The sequence below is a fragment of the Hydra vulgaris genome, chromosome 03 (genome assembly GCF_038396675.1).
Source record: "Hydra vulgaris chromosome 03, alternate assembly HydraT2T_AEP".
Classification (NCBI taxonomy): domain Eukaryota; kingdom Metazoa; phylum Cnidaria; class Hydrozoa; order Anthoathecata; family Hydridae; genus Hydra; species Hydra vulgaris.
The window spans coordinates 36,381,596-36,401,800 of record NC_088922.1 but is presented as its reverse complement, the minus strand read 5'-3'; the positions used below and the strand labels follow the sequence as shown (position 1 = coordinate 36,401,800).

The window sequence follows — 20,205 nt, the reverse complement described above, 5'->3', positions numbered from 1 at the left end:
CAAGTAGCAAAATGGCACAGCTAAACTTTTGCATGAATTTTCTAAGAGCAGGTTAACACTTGAGTAATTTCTTGACATGCAGAGACTTAAAAATTACCGATGGAAAAGGAGATACTGGTACAGTTTGGGTTGTTGTTCTCTACAATGATTTATCAAGTCTTGTAAATTATGTTATTCAATCTCTCAAAATTTATGGTGGCTGTTTAATAAGCTAGGAGTTGATGGTGGCAAAGGTTTTCTTAAGTTTTATTTAAACAGTACTGTCTATCTAGTATCTAATATCAGTATCTTGACAATACTTTTTGTATAATTTTTATATTTTTGTATAAGCTAACTTATAATCAAAAACGATCCAAAAAATTTTTTCTTAAAAATATTAATATTGTCTACAAAAATATTCCGACAATATAAACTCACAATTTTGTAAAATTTTTGTAAAATTCTTATATTGATTTGCCAAGTAAACAGAAAAAAAAAAGCGTTGAAATTTCACCTCTTGACTTTGTAATTTTACTATTCTTGAGCATAATAATTTATTCAAATAAGACATTGGTACACTAAAGTACCAGCGGAAACTGGATTTACCAAAGCTGTTTTTATTGTTCTTCAAGCTGCAGTATGCGCTTCAAAAAATGCTCGATGAGATGGCAATAAGGAAACATCTACTATGAGATGGAAAAATATTTAAAGGGTTTATTAATCTTGGAAATGGCATTGATAGCAACGATTCTTAACCATAGTACTTGTTCAAATCTGTGGTGGTTTCAATAAATAGTTATTAAAAAGTACCGTGCAGTTATTTTGTATTAATGAACTTAGCGGTGTGGAACGTGATAATTTAGTTAGAAGTTGTTTGAAGAAACTTTTTGATGTTGGTATAAAAGTTTTTTCGCTTACTTTTGATGGTCCATTATACAACTTTGCAATGTTTTCAAAGATTGTTGCAATTTTAAAACCAATTAATTTATTTCCCAATCCAAATTATTACAGTTTTAAGTTGTATTGTTACCGTTGAGTTTCGCATCATAGATTGGCTATATGATATGTGACGTTAGTGTACCAACACTTCAATTCATTACTTTTGTTGTTGCTCTAATACTTATAGGTATTAAATTAGGAAGTCCATTTGCCAAAAAATACACGTCAGCATTGCGTGCATGTATTAAGGCTCTTTGGTTTTCATTCCTTGTCATATAACTAAATCATTAGTCTTACAGATATTATTGATATGCAAAAAATCTTGTCTAGTTGAAAAACTGGTTTTATCGGATTTTTGGTAGCAATTAAGTCTCTTGAAAGTATATTTCTAGACTAGGTTAAAAAAGAAGGTTTACCATTAAACTATTTATAAGCTCACATTTAAGCTCTGTCAAGATCAACTAAAACTCTTTTTTAGTGCTGTGACATCACAGCACTAAAAAAGAGTTCTAGTTGAGAAGAGTTCTAAAAAAGAATTCTAAAAAATAGCTAGAATGTTTAACAACAATCCAAATTACCAATATTTCACAGCCACATATAAACAACTTGAGATGCAAAGTTCAGAGTTTAAATGGAAACTGCAGCATTAGAGATAAAACTCATATAATAAATGTTTTAGACAAATAATTTTCTGACTTTGCAATTGTTGTTTCAATTATCAGCAATATATTTGAATATAAAAAGGCTTTGATTTCATATATTGGTGGGTATGGAGTTAAAACGACTTCAAAAAAATTTATCTGCAATAAACGTCAGAATGCACAAGTACTCCCTGTTCATTTAGAACAAAATAGTTTTTTAAAATTCAAAGACAGAAGAGACTTGATTTAATCAGCCACAAGTGCTATTATCATATGTTAAGAAACTGAAAGTGCTTTTAAAGATCGCTTGCTTCAACAGATGCCCACTTTCCAAATTAATTAGCAATTCAAAATACAATTGCAAGATCAGTGAATTTTGATAAAATATTCACTGAAGTAGCTTCTCATATGTATGACTCAGATATAAGTAATAACCTTCTTTTTTTACTGATTAAACTCATTTCAGAAAACTATGCCTTTAGGGGTCGTCCATAAAGTACGTACGCTCATAGGGGGGAGGGGGGAGGTTTTCAAAAAGCGTACGAAAGCGTATGGGAGGGGGGGGGGGGGGAGGGTTCAATTTAAAAGTACGTACTTCGATTTTCTAATTTATCACAATTAACCAGCTAATCAATAGAAAAATGACATTCTGACTTAAGATTCTAGTTTACCAACATAAAAAGATGTATGGTATATGGAGTAAAGGGTATAGTTTTCCTCTATGCACACACATGTATGGGCGCCCTCAGAATTTTTTGATGTTCCAGATAGGACACTTTCACACATCGTGCAAACTCATAACTTAAGTTTGTTTATACCTATGCCAAATGAAAAGGTCTTGCAAAATATCAGGATGGCGGAGGCCGCAAACGCTTTAGGGCTTTTTGTTCCCAGGCCTCCGCCATCCAAATTTTTTGCAAGGCCACCTCATTTGGCATATTATCAAACTTAAGTTTGCACGATGTGTGAAAGTGTTCTATCTGGAACATCAAAAAATCCTGAGGGGGCTCATGCACACATGCCACCCCTTATATACTGGCCCTGAGTAAGACCTGAGGGATGTGGTTGATGGGACGGAGTCACCCCCAAAAAAAACCTGTCAATGGCATCTCAAAATCTTCCAATTTTCACCGCTAGGTTTTGCTAAAATAAAAAGCTTCTTAAATTAGCAAAAGGGCACAAAATTTGCTGTTGCCCCCTCCCACTGGGTTTTACCCTTTGTTTTCAATATTACTAATTTTACGTAAGACCCGTTTTTTACTTACTAAAGAGGGGTGCCTGAAAATAACGTCCACCTTAAGTATAGTTTATTTACATTTGATTCGTTATTAAAACAAAAATAGAGATTTACATGGATATCACCGGGAATCGAACCTGCGACTCCTAAGCCAATTTCCGCCGCATTAACCTCTCGGCCAAATACACACTTACTTTTTATGTATTTTAAATTGATTTAAATTATTATTTGCATATATACTTTAAGACGTTTTTAAAATGCGCAAACAAAGAGCTTTGGGGTCGTATAAAGTATCTAAGGTACCCTCCATTTTTTTTTTTAAATAAACTTTTTTATTGAGAAAAAAAAATAAAGGAGGGATGGGGGGGGGGGATATATAAGGGGGGGGGGTTATTTGAGAAACGTACGTACTTTTAAGGGGGGGTGGGGATATAAAAGTACGCATGGCAACAGGGGGGAGGGGGGGGGGTCAAATTTCAAAATTTTTGGCGTACGTACTTTATGGACGACCCCTTATCACGTTGAAAGTAATGTGTATGGAATCCACTAGTCGAGCCACCACAGGTCTTCATTTCTCTAGCACATTTTTTACATTTTGCGGCAGCTCCAGACTTTTTGCGCAAAAAGTAATTCCACACAGAGTTTTTGTCATGAAGTCCTTTTTTAAAATCTTCAAATGCTTTTGGTTTATCAGCCATGGTAGCACGTTTTTGAATACTATAATTTGCAAAATATGAAAATTAATATTGAAATACAATATAAATAAATATTAAAAACTTATAAAAATGAAGATAAAGATATGAACTTATATGAATTTAATATAATTATATGAATTACATATTAAATTATATGAACTTTTCATATAATTATATTTTATTTCGTTAAATGTGTTATACTTTAAACTGACTGCGAATCATAAACAAAAATAATATAAACTACACATATATATACACATCATTTCGCAATCGCAATTCCCAAGCAGTCTTAAAAAGCGTGCTTATACAAGCCTATAAGTCATTACTTCCAAATCGTATTCTATTTTGAGAAGTCGTTATTTTAAGCACGTGCAAACAGTGATTATGAAATATCAATTATCAGACGAGATTTAAAACAAAAAAAAAAATAACATCTCTATATTATATGAATAAAAAAACATAACTAAATCTGTAATAGAGATGTTTTTAGGTTTTTTTTATCTTGCCTATGAATACGTGTGTTAAATATTTATTCTTTTTAAAATTATTCTTTGTCTTTATTTGTTGTTGTTATATTTGCAAATATATATAAAGCAAATAAAATGAAGCACAACAACAAAGTTACAAAAAACAAAATGAAAATTTTTTTTGTTATCCATTTTTATAATCAAAGTTTTTTTCTGTGATATTTTCATGCTTATAACTCTCTAAAAATGTCTGTGTCAAAACACGCACGAAGTCTAATGGAACAGTTTCTGTGCGATGAAAAAAATAATTGAAATATCGGTATTGAGAACTCGGTATCGGTAATAATAAATGGCCGGTAAACCGGGATACCGGTTTTCGGTATACCGGTATTGGATGCCCTATACACGGAAGCAGCTAGATTTGTAAAGAAATATCACTGTTGGTTTGGTTAACAGAATATTAAAACTGTCCGAATGATGGGTTGTTGTAGATGGCTGTATATGTACTTTTTAAATTACTCTTTACGGTACAAATGAGTTAAATTTGAAGTCTGATCTAAAAAAATATGAAATTTTCCAAATTTCGCATTTTTTGTATGTTCGGCCGAACCGAACGTTCGGCGCATTCCTACTGAAAAAAAACACCGATCGTTACCAAACACTTACATTTATTACAAAAAATGTACTATTTAAAATGTATAGTGTGTAAAATACATTATTTATAATATAAAATAAAATGTATATATATGTACATATACAACATGTATTAAAATATCATATAACATATTTTTACAGTACTTGCATACTTACAATATGTAATGTATAATATGCAATATTTTATTAGTAAAAAAGAATTATAACTCATAAAAATTTCAGAATAATAATAAATACAAAAAATTTTTAATCGCCTATCAAAATATTTAAACTTCAAAATTTTTTTAAAAAGTGCTACCTAAAGATCTGAACTTCATATTAAAATATTTAAAACTTTATATTCCGAAAATAAGAAACTTTTAAAATAATATAAAAATTCAGCATAAATATTCTTTTACAAGTGGTTCAATGTTTTATTATCATAATCACATAAAAAACCGCAACTGCGCAAGACATGACATAAATAGTTGCCATAAAGATGTAATGGCATGCTGGATTCTAAAAAAAAAAGTTGAACGTTGTTTACAACAATGATATTAAGTGAATAACAATTTAAGTACACAACAGTTTTCGATTATTTCTATATATATAAATAAAAATTAAACGGTTTTATCGAGTTGTTACTTTAAAAAACAAAATAATTATTTTGTAAAAATAATTTGATACATGAGTTTCTCAATGCACACTGAAAAATCTTAAATTTAAGCATTTGATTTAGTCATAGCTTTTCGCATTTTTAATAAATTTCCCAAATAATAAAGATTAAGTTCATTAAACTACTTTTTTAATATAATAATGGGAATTTTAAAAAAAATCTATGTATATTATTTCATCGCTTTTCTCCACTTTTATTTTTATGGAGTTAATCAAAGAGCGCACTGAGAGGCTCATATATGCATTTATTTTTTAATTTATTAAGTTTGAATTACTTTTTTCTTATCGCCATTTCCCAAGATGCCGTAAGATTCAGATTCAAACATATTTTCTAAAAATATATTGATAATATGATTTTTTAATAAACCAAAATATAAATAAACAACTTAAATTAAAAACTTACTAGCATTTGTAAAACAACATTTATATTGAGAAGTTAGCTGAATGATGTCAAGAGCGATAAATAGCACAAGAACAATACCAGCAAATGCAATTGCGGGGATGAAGTCTAACGATAATTGTTTCAACCCAAAAACTATCGAGGAAACTAGTTAAAAAATATAAAAATTTAATTAAAAATGTTTATTAAGTAAAACTCAAATACAATATAAAATTAACTAAAACACACAATAAAATACTCACAACAAAAACGAAATAAATAATAACAGTATCACAATAAAATACTCACAATAAAAAAACTCCTTATTAAAGTCTATATAAAAACATTTGACGTTCAAGCAAATGAAACATTTAAGTTAATTGTTTTAAATAACATTATTTTGTCTTATTTTTCTTAGTCATGTGATGATGGATATTTAAAAAAGTGTTGCATTAACCAAAATTTTATATGCAACTACATCACATTGCAAAATACATTGCAAATAACAAAATATAAAAAGATAAAAGTTTAAAAAAAATTCTGACCTGCTATTAACCAAGCTGACATTCCAATAAATCTGTGGATCCAGTTGAATAAGTAGCGTCTAAAGATAAATACAATCAACAATGATAACAATAATAATAATAATAAAAGATTTTTGGAGACATGTCTTATGAAAATTAAATTTTCTATTCAAAGTAAAAAGAGTTACTTTGAGTGATCTGGAGCACACCGAAAAACAGCAAGTGTTGGCTATAAAACAAAATTAAATTTAAAAGATAAGTTTATATGCTCAAAAAAATTACACTCTAAACAAAAAAATATCCATTTAACTATTTTTATATGATGAAAAATAAGAATTACTTTTTCATTGAGATTTTTGTTAGACTTGCTGTTGTTGTTTTTTAGCATATTGAAAATTAGCTTGCTCAATTTTTTTTTTTCTTATTGAACATTTTTTTAATTCAAAGAAAACATCATCAAAGATTATCATTCTTGTAATATTTTCAAAATAATAAACTCTTTTCTGGACTGCAACTTTAGTAAACTTAAACATAATATAATTAGGAAAATAATAAGGTAAATGGTACTTATTTTATTATTTTACTAATTATATTATGTTTAAGTTTACTTTGCACTGTTTTGTTATTTGATTTTCTTTAGCATTGTCAAAAAAAAATATGGAAAATTAAAAAAAATGGTGGAAAATTAAAAAAAATGGTGGAAAATTAAAAAAAATGGTTGAAAATAAAAAAAAATGGTGGAAAATTAAAAAAAATGGTGGAAAATAAAAAAAAATTGTGGAAAGTTAAAAAAAAATGGTGGAAAATTTAAAAAAATGGTGGAAAATAAAAAAAAATGGTGGAAAATAAAAAATAATAAAGGAAAATTAAAAAAAATAAAGGAAAATTAAAAAAAATGGTGGAAAATAAAAAAAAATGGTGGAAAGTTAAGAAAAATGGTAGAAAGTTAAAAAAAACACGGTAGAAAGTTTAAAATCTGAACTAGTTTATAAGTTAAAGTTGCTAAGCAACTGGCTTAATATGAAAATTAAAATATTATTTAAATTGGAATAATGAATTGTAAAAATATCATTATGAAAAAAAAATAACAAGATAGGTACAGAAAATTTCTTCACCTGCAGTAAACCAAGAATAATAGCCGAGAATCCAAGCCAATGATGAATATCATTTTTCTAAAATGAAATAAAAAATAAAAAATGCTGACCATTAAGATATTTTTAAATAAAAAATAAAAACAATTTTACCAGATACAGCTTTCCCTTAAAGTGGACAAGAATAATAACAAAGCCAGAAATCATGCACAGCAAACCCATAGTCATGATGAACTGGTGTATCTAAAATGCAACATTAAAATGCAACACTTTTTATTAAAAAAAAATAATAATAATAATACATCTTAAAAACTTATTTACCCTAAACCAAGCATCTTTACCAGCTATTTTACTAGTTAAGATTGGTTTCATGTAACGTGATGTAAATATACCACAGATCATAAAAAAAATCCATGCAAGCACCATAAGGCTACCTGGAAAAAAAAACAAAAACATGATGCAACCACACACTGAGGACAGAACATATTATATTAAAAGTAAATGGTATCATAGGCAAGAATAAAATTAATTGCCTTAATGCCAAAAACAATTCTAAGTAAAAATATATTTATTACATATTAAAATTTTTTACAAAATTTATTACAAAACAACAAACATAAAATAAATATCATTAAATCACAAATACTATTATAATGAAAAATACCACAAAAAATATTTTTTATTACAGCTAACCCAAAAAAAACACCCTGATAACCCACTTTTGAAGTTAAATATTCTAAACACTAATCGTTAAAAAATAATTCAACTTTCTTATACTAGATTAAATAATTAAAAAAAAAATCAAAAATATTTTGTCAAAAAAATTGAAAAAAAAATAAAAGTTAAAAATCTTTCATTCACTGTTCTCCCACAAAGTACAAAAATGTATTTAGTTGGAATAACTAAATACATTTTTGTACATATATTTGGAATAACTAAATACATTCTTTATTGCTGTTTTTAATTACTTTTTAAGCTGATGATAGAGAAAATATATAATACAATATAATACAAATAAATAATAAAGAAAATATATAATAATATATAATACATTCTCATCTTAATCCTAAATATCAATATAAGATATGAAAAAAAAAAAAAAAAAAACAGTTGAATAAATATCATCAAAAATAAGTATCAAGTAACAATTTTCAAGCAAAACATTTACACTATTTTTGAGAAATTTTTGTAATGGTTGTATTAGATATTTCTTGGCAACATTCGATCCCCACCATGTCCCTGGTAGTACAGGGCTCAACTTGTTTCTCCGTGCAGCGGACCTATTTTCCAAGATTCATGTTTTGGAGTTATAGAGTTAAGAGAGGGCTGTAACCACAACTAAAGTAGCCTCCTTGATTATAGTGGCCTTCATGGCATTGGGGAGGTGAATTAAAATTAAAAAAAACTTACCATGAGCTTTTTTTAACTTAATGGATATTGTGTCAAAATCAATGTCTTGAACTACTTTAAAATCGATCGGATCACTTGATTTTATATAATCAGTATGTTGATCAGGAAAACTTCCTAAAAATATATCTAAAATTGCATAGTTTTATTTTAAATTATCAATTTTAAGTTTTATAGATAAATTGCAACCATAAATACCTGACAATATATCTCCGAAAGCAAGTGCAGCATATAGAGGTTCATTCATGTCATATAAGTAGTTTTCATTTTCACTAGACAACTTTAAAGGTCTTTCATATCTAAGGTACACAGATTTAGTTTTTTGAAAATAATTTTTTATAATTTTTACATTTATAATGCTTACAGTGATATCATATTTTATCACAATAAACTGCTTTTAATTTTAATTAAACACCACAATAACTTAACAAAGGATTCTCCAAAATAAATATTTCCTCACCTACATAAAATAGAGCCATCATGCATGACTTCAGTTGAATGAAGTTTAACACCTTCGACCTTAAATAAATTTTGTAAATTTATTCTTATTAAATAAATGAAACCTAATTAAATTAAAATAAAATTAGATACTTATAAAGATAATAATAACAATAAAAATAAATAAATACTAATGAAATACAACAAATAAAATTTATATTACTTCAGAAACCCATTGAGGTGTACCAGCATCCTTCAAATTGTTACCATTAAAATTACCAAAACCAACTGTTGGTAATCGTATGCAATATTCCCCTCGAACTCTGATCTAAAATGATACTTGAACATAATAAAGTTTTGCAAACACAAATAGTTTCTCTATTTCCAAACAAAATCATTCAGAATTTCAAAAGTTGACTAATATAAATTCAAATTTAAAGCTACTAAAAACTTGATATAATCTTAACAATACAAACTAACTTAATCAAACTCTTAAACTGGAAGTAAAATTACCATAAAATTGTCATTGTTGTTTGGCTTTTGTCCAAAAGCCACCCATTTCAAAGATTTGCTTGCCCAAAGTTGAAAAACAATTTTCTGAGAATTTGAATCATATAAAAATGTTGCAGCAGCATTACAGGTATCAGAACAACCAGGCGGTTGTTGAAAGCAATTAAATTCTTTGCCACATTTAGAAAAGTCAAACTGTATTATGAAACAAAAATTAAAAGGATTTAAATTGGGAGACTACTTAACATTATTAAATAATTTAATTATGTATATAATTTCTTAGCTTTTATTTTAACAAGGCTCTTTGATGGTTTTTATTATAAAAAGAAACAAACTTGATAAAATTTATAATGTCTCTAAGATTTCAAAACAAGTGCACAAAACTGCTCACACTTCATACAAACCTTTGTGTAATATATATATATATATATATATATATATATATATATATATATATATATATATATATATATATATATATATATATATATAGGGCTACCATAGTCCTGTCCTGATTTGAAGGGTCTGTCCTGACTGTCCTGATCAGGTGCCAAAATGTCCTGATTTTAAAAAACCATAACAAAAAAGAATAAAATATCATTTTGACAAAAACTAAAAAATAAAGCAAAGAGAAAAATGTTGACTTGGCAACTCCAACTTCTCCATTCAATTTTTACTATTTTCTTGCAATTTTAGGCAGTGCTGCCAGAAATGGCAGTGGTAGCAGACATGATAAGGCAGTACTTTTTTTTTGTTTTTGCTGGTTTGGTACTTTCCACTTTTACAAAGTTTCTACTTCGTGACAGAGGATTTTTTAGTGTTAAACTTTTACTTTAACTTAAAGTAAAAAAAAATCCCTTATTAAAGTCAAAATGTCGAAAAGAAAGTGCCATTTTAATGAAACTCTGAAGAATGAATTTCCTTTTCTGAAGAAAGTTTATGAAAGTGGTGAAAAAGTTAGATGCGGAGATTGTTTGACTGAATTTTCTGTTGCAAATGGCGGAAGGACAGACATCACCAAGCATTTAACAATGGAGAGACACAAAAATGCTTTGAAAGCATCAGCAAGTTCTGCATCAATAACATCGTTCTTCAAGACTGAGAGTTTAAGTGATAAAGATCTAGTTCTGGCAGCAAAGGAAGCTACTTTTGCTTTTCACACTTCATGATTTGAGCTTTAAAACTGCTGATTGCTCAACCAAATTAATTTCAAAACTTTTTGAACCAAAGTTTGGACTTGCAAGAACAAAATGTGAGGCTATTATTCTCAATGTTATTCTACCAATGATTTCTGAAGAAATTAAGGAGGAGTTGAAGAAAGCTACTTTCATCACCATTGCAACTGATACATCTAACCGAAATGAACTGAAACTTTTTCCTGTCCTTGTTAGATATTTTGTGTCTGATCAAGGAGTAAAAGTTAAATTACTGGAATTTCAAAATGTACCTGGTAAAACATCAGAAATTTTGTGCAATGCTTTGCAATCTGCCATCAATAGCCATGATTTATCAAGGAAAGTGATTGGATTCTGTGGTGACAACTGCAACACAAACTTTGGTGGAGTGAAAAGACGAGGACAAAACAATGTTTACAGTCGGTTGAAAAAGTTTCTTGGTTGAGAGATTGTTGAAATTGGCTGTGGAGCTCACATAGTTCACAACTGCATTCAAACAGCTGTCGATGTTTTACCAATTGACGTTGAAGCTCTTGTGGTGAAAATTTACAAATATTTTCACATCTACACTGTCAGAGTTACTCAACTGCAAGAATTCTGCGAGTTTGCTGATGTTCACTACAAGAGAGTTTTGCAGCATGGAAGCACAAGATTCCTTTCTTTACTACCCGCAATTCAGAGAATTTTGGAAATCTTTGCGGGACAAATCTTTCTTCTGGTCTCAAGAGCAATCTCCATTGATAATTAGTAAGTTCTTTAGCGATGAACGTGGTGAAATGTATCTTTGGTTTGTTCATGGTCAGCTTCAGACATTCAACAAAACAATTCTGAGAATTGAAAAAACAAGAGCAAGTGCATGTGATATTGTTAACGAGATAAAAGTATTGCAGAATAATCTGAAGGAGAGATTTGAGAATAAGTTTATTCCACTGGAAGCTAAAAAGATACTTGCAAAACTATTTGAAGACGGAATTATTGACGAAATTGCTGTCAAAAAAGAATTTACTAGTTTTTACGAGAGATGTCTTTTTTATATTGACCTTTGGAAAGATAGCTTTGCTGATGCTGAAAAGTTCATGTGGATTCAAAACAGTGCAATAACATTTCCAGAGTTGGAAGAAGCTGCAGAAAGAATTAACTGAAAAATTGGACATATAGCAATAAATACTGATGAACTATTTGATGAAGTTGTTTTGGTCAAGGCATACTTGTCAACTAATTCTGAAACTTGGAAATCTGATGATATGAGTTGTGAAGAAAAATGGGTCCTGATGATGAAACATTTTGGAGAAAAGGGCATTTCAGTAGCAAATTTTTCACTGGTGTTGGAATACATTTTCAGTCTTCCTGGAACTTCAGCTGCTGTGGAAAGGGTGTTTTCAATGATGAACAATATTTGGTCTCCTGAAAGAGGCTCTTTTCTAGTTTCTACTGTGAAAAGTTTGCTTTTTTGTAAGTTAAATATTGATCTCAATTGCTCACAGTTCTATGAAAAGATAAAAAATGACCAGTTGTTCTTGGAAAAAGTACACTCTAGTGAAAAATATGACTGGTTTAAAAGCAAAGAAAAGAAATGATTCTTGTAGTCATTACAAAAATGTAAAAAAAAGCTGGTTTTTAATGTTGTATTTTTTGTCATTTTCACTTTAAGTGTGACAAGCTTTTGTCCTGATTTAGACTTTCGCTTATTTATATTTGTCCTGATTTGACAGGTTAAAAAAGACATGATGTCCTGATTTTTCCAAAATTTCATATGTTAGCCCTATGTATATATATATATATATATATATATATATATATATATATATATATATATATATATATATTATATATATATATATATATATATATACATATATATAAATAAAGAATAATACTAAAAATAATAGTGGTAATAAAAAATCATAGAGAAGTAGTAAAAAGAAGTACCTTAATTATCAAAATATATTGCAAAAAATGTGTTGGATAATAATTGACTATTTTATATTACGATTAAAGTTTATATTACAATCATATTAAAATTATATGCAAAACTTATTCTGTTTTTCAAGGTAGAGTAATAAACATTAATGAGAATAATTATAAAGGAAAAAAAGAAAGCAGGATTGATTGATTAGGGATCACAGTCCTGAGGCAACATCCTAACAATAAATTAATAAATTGCAAACCAAAATTTTATTTTGCTTTTAATAAAAAATGAAATATATAATGCAAATAAAATTTTTATTCTATTTTTTTGTTTGTTTGTTTAAAGCCTAAATAAAAAGACTAATTTAATGAGAATGAGAGATTTTAGTTTTAGCTCTGAATTATAAATAGCATAATACCTTAAAATAATATTTTTCTATTTTACTCTTTCTTGCCTATATAAAGGTTAATTAATGTTGCAAAATTAATTGCTTCTTTTATATGACTTATCTAAATGTAACAATGAGCTCATCAACTGATGTATACAAAAGGCTGATGTACACAACAGAATTCCTAACTTCAAAAATCAATAAAAAATAAAAGTAGTGCAGGGAAATTAAAACATTATACAAAATGGTGTTTCATTCTTTAACATAAATGTTACAGCAATTTTTATTATACTTCTTTGTGACTAACTTTATTTTTAGTTTTGAATTATAAATAGCATTAGTTCCAATTCAAAAGTTTAATTAAAAGGATCTATACTAACTTTAGATATCGTTCTAAACAATAATTAGTAATTTTTTAAATAATTTGACTAAAATTTGCAAGTCACTCATAGGCACTAAAAATGTTGATTTGTTAAGCCAATGCCTTAATGAGCAACACACCAAATCTAATTCAAAACAGTCAAATATATTTATGCTGAACATATATAAGTAAAGGCGGTAAGATTTGCTTATCATAAGCAGGTATGTTAAATACCGCGTAATACGGAACCGATTTTTGTGCTAAAAAACTGTTCCACGTTTTTAGAACATGGCGTTTAGGCAGTATGGTAGGATGATGTTTTGTAGCATATTTTTTTAGAATTTTATATTAACTTATAAGTTTTTTTAAAAGTAGAATAGTTGAACTTTTTTAAAGAGTATTTTTTTTATTATATTGACGAAAGTTAAAGTGTTATTTATTGATATCAAAAAGTGTGTTGTACTTCTTGTGCTTAGTAAATGTTGAAGATATTATCTTTTTTTTTTTCTATCCTATTCTTTTTTTTAAGTTTATACGTTTTCTATGCACATGCCAAATTTCAAAAATTTATTTTAAACAGCAGATACCCTATTTTTACCCTCACTTTTGGTACCTAAATTTTGTTTTTCCGACTTCTGTTTGGGGGAGAAGGGGGGGGGGGTACTGTAGGATATTAAATATTCGTTTTTATAAGCTAATAATAATAATTATTAAAAAATTTATGTGATTTTTCTATAAAATGATTTTGTGATATAAGTACTAATATTACATTTATAAAGTATCAATGTAAAAATAACATTTATTAAATATTAAATCAATAATACATGTTTTTTGCTCAGTCCAATCATACTATTACATTTTTAAAAAGCTTTATTTCATATAATAATATAATATATGGCTTTTTTAGGTATTTAGAATATATCATATATTATTAATATACTAATATTTGTCTAAAAATATATAGACATATATATAATATATTTATAGTATATTAAATTTAATATACTATTTATAGTATATTATATTAAAGTATATTATATACTTAATATATACTATATTATAGTATATATCAAATATATACTATAATATAGTATATATATATTTATTACATACTATATCAATAATAATTATGAATGATATGATTCCGATAGAGCAATGACAGTCTTGCACAATAGCAGAATACTAAAACTTAAAAAAAGCATAGAAAGGCTATTACTATTTCTTACTGGACTAGAAAAGAAAATGATTCTGAAACTGTTGATTATTATATGAAAAAGTTCCAGCTGGTTGCTGACATTGTAGTTGATGTTTTCATTGAGTTGATGTTTTCCTAATGTGAATATGTTGCCATTATTTTTTGATAATTGGACATGCATTTTATTATCTTACTACATGATTTTACAATTTTTCGACTATATATATATATATATATATATATATATATATATATACACACACACACACACACACACACACACACACACACACACACACACACACACACACACACACACACACACACACACACACACACACACACACACACACACACACACACACACACACACACACACATATATATGTAAATTATGTTAGTGTATTTTACAAATAGAGTGCTCAATGTTCTTGAGAAACAGAGCAATAAAAGTTAGATAAGTGTTTTTTACTAATTTATATATATATATATATATATATATATATATATATATATATATATATATATATATATATATATATATATATATATATATATATATATATATATATATATATATATATATATATATATATATATATATATGTAGTATGCAGCAAGTAGTGGAACTTGCAAAAAAAATGTACAGCAAGTAGTCGAACTTGCAAAAAAAATTTACAGCGAGTAGTTAAACTTGCGAAAAAAATTTACAGCGAGTAGTGGAACTTGCAAATAAAGTTACAGCGAGTAGTGGAACTTGCAAAAAAAATTATAGCGAGTAGTGGAACTTGCAAAAAAAATGTACAGTGAGTAGTGGAACTTGCAATGATATGTACACGGAGTTGTGGAACTTGCAAAACTATGTAAAGCGAGTCGTGGAACTAGCACAAAAAAAATTACTGCGAGTAGTGGAACCTGTAAAAATATAAAGTGAGTAGTGGAACTTTTTTTTGATAGATGGGTCTAGCTTAGATTCACGTCGTGTCTATTGTTAACAATGATTATTATATAGTTTCATTAAGCGAATTTAATATCTTAATCATTAACTAAAAGCCAAGATGTAAACTAATTAAAATAATATTATAAAACATTTTTTGTTTTTCAAAATTTTTTTCAGGTCAGAGGGGGAACCATCTATAACTATCACTAAGCATTATGTGATGTATTTTGAATTTTGGTAAAAGATGTTTTTATATTAAAGTTTATTATTTTAATTACATTTAAATATATTTTCGAATCTCATTAAAAATATAATTTTTTTTAGGTTGTAAAAGAGGGGGGGGGGCGATGATACGCCCCTTCCCCATATACACCCCTTGAAACAAAGGGTGCACTACTAGTAATGTTGTGAAGTAGTAAAATATAATTTTTGATTTGATACTAGATTTCCTTTTAATTATAAAGATAAATATTTATTAAAAAAAGAGTCATTTTTGACAATAGGGTGTTTGAAACCATCACCCTTACATCCACCCAAAGACAATGATAAAACTTCTATATTTGACTGTGGTCGGATAGCTAATTAGAAAAACATCTTGTAAATAAAAATTTATATTTTCATTAAAAAAAAACACTTTTTTACAAATATTGTTGGTCTTTATTGCCGGTATTGAACGTGGTTTTGTGCCCTCTCTTGCCCCCGGATGCGCCCGAAATCTAGAAACCTTTATGAATTTGTAGATAACTCTTGTATCTATCTTTTGATACCAAGATGTAAACTTTTGGATAAGAATTAATTAAGTTATAATAGTTTTAGTTAATAAAAACTTTATTTTGACCACAGTTTCTTCAACAAACCCTAATATCAAAAAATCGGTACTTAAAACGTCATAACTTTTTGTAGGGTGATTTGATTTTGAAATTTTTTTCACTTTTGGAATAATGAAATAAAGCTCTTTTTAATGATATATAACAACCTAGAATTTGATGAATTTAAAAATTTCATGTAACGTACCTAGCTTATGATTAATGTTAAAGTCATGCAAGATATTATTGTGGGAAACCATTCAAAAATATTCATTTTAAACTTATTTTAGAATTTAAATTATAAATGAATACTAAAAAAACTAAAAAAAATGTTTTTACTTTATATAAAAAGTGCAATTTTATATTTTTAATACAACGAGGAGATAAAATTTTTGAAGGGTTAACACTTGCTATTGATATTATCATGACTTTTCATAAAACTCCACAAAAAACAACATGAACTAAATATTCTTAAAAATAATCACATACCTAATATATATCTTGTGGGTGGTACCAAGTGGGTAACAAAGTTGTGTTGGACAACCAAAAGTTATATTACCATGTTTTAATTACAGTTGCCGGATGTCCGGTTTTTACAATGGAGAACACAGTAAAAAAAAGTTATTTTTACATTTTCGGCGCTGTATTCTCCTCCGTAAAAACCGATAGTCTGGCAACCCTAGTTTTAATAGATGTTTAAAACATCCTAAACATGTCTGTGTGTTTATAAACACACAAACATATACACAAACACACACATAAACAAATACACACACACACACACACACACACACACACACACACACACACACACACATATATATATATATATATATATATATACATATATATATATATATATACATGTTACTTACCAAACTGTTATTTCTAGTCCTTATTTTCCTCATATCAATTTTATCAGGAAGATAGCTGTGGTTATTTGGTCCATGGTAACTAGGGTAACCATCATCTTTTAACTTAACTCCATATGCATAAACAAGATTTACTGATTCATTAAGGGAATACATAAATTTTTCACTTTCTACAGGAGCAAATAAACTTCGATTATATTTACAAACAACACCTCCAGTCGGCAAAACATATGTTTCTTCGACTTTTAGTCCATTTACTGGTTTAGAAAAACTGGGCATAGAGTTATGTAATGCATAAAAACTTGCTAAAGTTGCAATAGAATTATTGTTGAAGCAGATCTCTCCTTTAATATTTTTCTATATAATAAAAAAAATATTTGAACACATATTTAAAAAAGCCGTTCTTTTTTAAAGTTGAATTTAAAATTTACCATTTTTATTGCCATGTTTAAATTGATTGTTTGTGCAAAACCGACCCATTTTTCACTTGAAAATAGTGTAACAAAGTATTCGTCATGAAAAGAGTTAAATTGATACTTAATAATAATATTGCAGTTATCGCTAGATGTACAATAATCTGGAAGTAGAAAGCAATCAGCAGTCTTGTAACAATCTTCTGTTGTAATCTATTGATGATATTCAACACATTTCAAAAGTAAGACTGGCGATAGTATTATAATAGCATTTTTTTATATTAATAATACTATTATAATTAGTAGTTATAATAATAATTAATATTGATTTCATATTATTACGTGTCTTCAGCTATTTACTTTATTTAGTACTTGTACAATTATTTTAGACTTTGTTACAGGTTTGTTAGAAGCTAATCGTCCGGACGGATGGACGATTAACCTCCGTTAGGGGTCGTTCATAAAGTACGTACGGTTTTTTTTCGACTCCCCCCCCCCCCTCCTCATCTTGCAATATGCTATATTGAGTACCCTCTACCTCCCTAAAAGTACCTAAGCTTTTAACCTATCAATCCAACATTTTATGATATTTTTTTTTAGTGTCTCCATACTTTTATAGAAATAAAAAAATGGTTTATATGAGATGGAGGAAGGGGGGGCAGCAGGTCAATTATGATACGTTAAATTTGTTGAATACTCAATTCTTTTCGATCAAGAACACCGAGGGCTAAAACAAGTAACTTAAAAGGTTGGAGTTTATTTCAAGTTGGAAGCTCTAGAAGCAAGAATTAAAAAATTTTGAAGCTTTTTAAATTTTTTTTACAAAGAATAATTATTATACTATTTGTATTTTTTCAAATAAATTTTTTTTAACTATTTAATTACACATTGCGGCAACATGAATTCACTATATATTAGGGGTGCACCGTGCCTCGACATCTTGGTAACCATCAGCCAATTTTTTAAAACAATCGGCATTGGCCGATGGTTACTAAGACCGATGTCGAGGCCGATGCATCGATGCACCTCTACTATAAATAAATTTAGACTTTAAAATTTACATTGTGTCCACGCTAAAACTAATACATTTGCCAAGTGCCATAGCAAATCATTGAATATATATACGCATATATTTATTAAATATAATATATTCATACAGAGACGTGGTTAGGTTACCCAGCATCTCCATTAGGAGGAGGGAGGTCAGCGAATTTAGAGGGCCCATTTATAAAATTAGGGGTCCTTCTCAGAATTAAAGGAGCTTTTTTTTAAGTATTACCAAGTGGAATTTTGAAGATTTTGGGGCCCTAATGACAGGTTTTGGGGGAGCCTTGGACCCACTAACTACAGTACTGTCTGAAGATACTGTAGTTAGTGGGTCCAAGGCAAAAAATGAAGATAGTTCAATCCCTCCCCCCTCCCCCTCCCTCCTCCTCATAAAAAAAAAACAACTCCTAACTGTTATTAAAAGGTTTCATAAATTTTTAATATCCAATTCAATCTTTCTTTATTTAAATAACCAATAAATAACGCTTTAAATATCAGTATTCAATAGTTCTCTATAGCATATCCATAGCGCTACATAGTATATTCACAAATTCCATAATGGACCTCAATATATACGAAAAGGTCATACTAATTTCTAGCATAAAGAATAATATATCTAAAAATGTTAAACTGTTAACTTACCTTAAATACTCCGGCAGTAATTTGTAGAAGGAGAAGTGAAGCAAATATGATTAAGTAATCCATTTTTTCTTTAGTTCTATTCAGTTATCAGATTGTGTTAATAATATTTTCCGAATGTTTTTTTGAAATAAATGATTTTTATGTCATATAAATACTGATTGAAAGATGATATGAGCTTTTCTTGTATCTATTTTAGTTAAATTTTTTAGTTACTTTTGTCTTTTAAGTTTTCGTAACTGCGGTTTTTATGCTGTTGGATTCTACGTGATAAACTTGTGATGGTCATCTAAAATCTGATGCAAGAACATCATTTTTTTTGTATCAGCTGTTTTGAACACGTTTTTGAGATTATTTTTACATGCTTAACTAATATGTAAACCTATGAAAAGATCGGTTAAGCAAATATTGGTTAAGTATACAAGTTTATTTGCGCCCCTCTTTACAAAAATTGTTTTTTTTAAATAAAATTTTATTTTATTTCTAACTAATTTATGTGTGTATTTTTTTATTAATATAAAAAGTATAATTAAAGAGTTTAAAAAAGAATAACAAATAATTTCTTTTCAAAATAAATTTGTGCATTATTTTTTTATCGTTAATTGTTTTCCGTTGTGTCAAGAATGTTTATTAAATAACGATAACATCAGAAACAATCATCACTGTTTTGCAAATACTATTGCTTCGACAGACTTCAACAAAAACGTTCACAACAAGCTTAAAGTTAAAGGAAAGATTTCTATGGGCTACATCTCTTTTTTTATTATTATGATTTAAGAAATTGATTCCTTTCTTAATTACCAAAAAACTTTTGTTTAAGTACCTGTCTCTAATTATTTGGGTTA

At 28.0% G+C, this 20,205-nt stretch overlaps 1 protein-coding gene across 1 annotated transcript; it reads right to left on the bottom strand.

Moving 5' to 3' along the window:
- Positions 1–4,609: 4,609 nt before the first annotated feature.
- LOC100199865 (putative ferric-chelate reductase 1) lies at positions 4,610–19,701 on the bottom strand. The gene is made up of 16 exons (XM_065793061.1): positions 19,364–19,701; positions 17,693–17,887; positions 17,265–17,618; positions 9,619–9,810; positions 9,329–9,433; positions 9,128–9,186; positions 8,866–8,966; positions 8,671–8,784; positions 7,582–7,694; positions 7,414–7,503; positions 7,285–7,341; positions 6,358–6,398; positions 6,191–6,249; positions 5,670–5,813; positions 5,542–5,597; positions 4,610–5,110 (listed from the first exon to the last, which is right to left on the bottom strand). Exons 1-16 carry the CDS (start codon positions 19,424–19,426, stop codon positions 5,018–5,020), a joined length of 1,836 nt encoding a protein of 611 aa, XP_065649133.1. The 5' UTR covers positions 19,427–19,701; the 3' UTR covers positions 4,610–5,017.
- Positions 19,702–20,205: the final 504 nt, after the last annotated feature.

What these genes read in the sequence shown, in the direction of transcription:
- LOC100199865 (XM_065793061.1), bottom strand. Translation starts at nt 19,426, where the DNA reads ATGGATTACTTAATCATATTTGCTTCACTTCTCCTTCTACAAATTACT. An exon ending in ACAACAATGACAATTTTATG is followed by an intron (nt 9,434 to 9,618) that starts GTAATTTTACTT and finishes GTATCATTTTAG; the next exon opens with ATCAGAGTTCGAGGGGAATA. An exon ending in TAAGTTAAAAAAAGCTCATG is followed by an intron (nt 7,695 to 8,670) that starts GTAAGTTTTTTT and finishes TTTTTTTTCCAG; the next exon opens with GTAGCCTTATGGTGCTTGCA.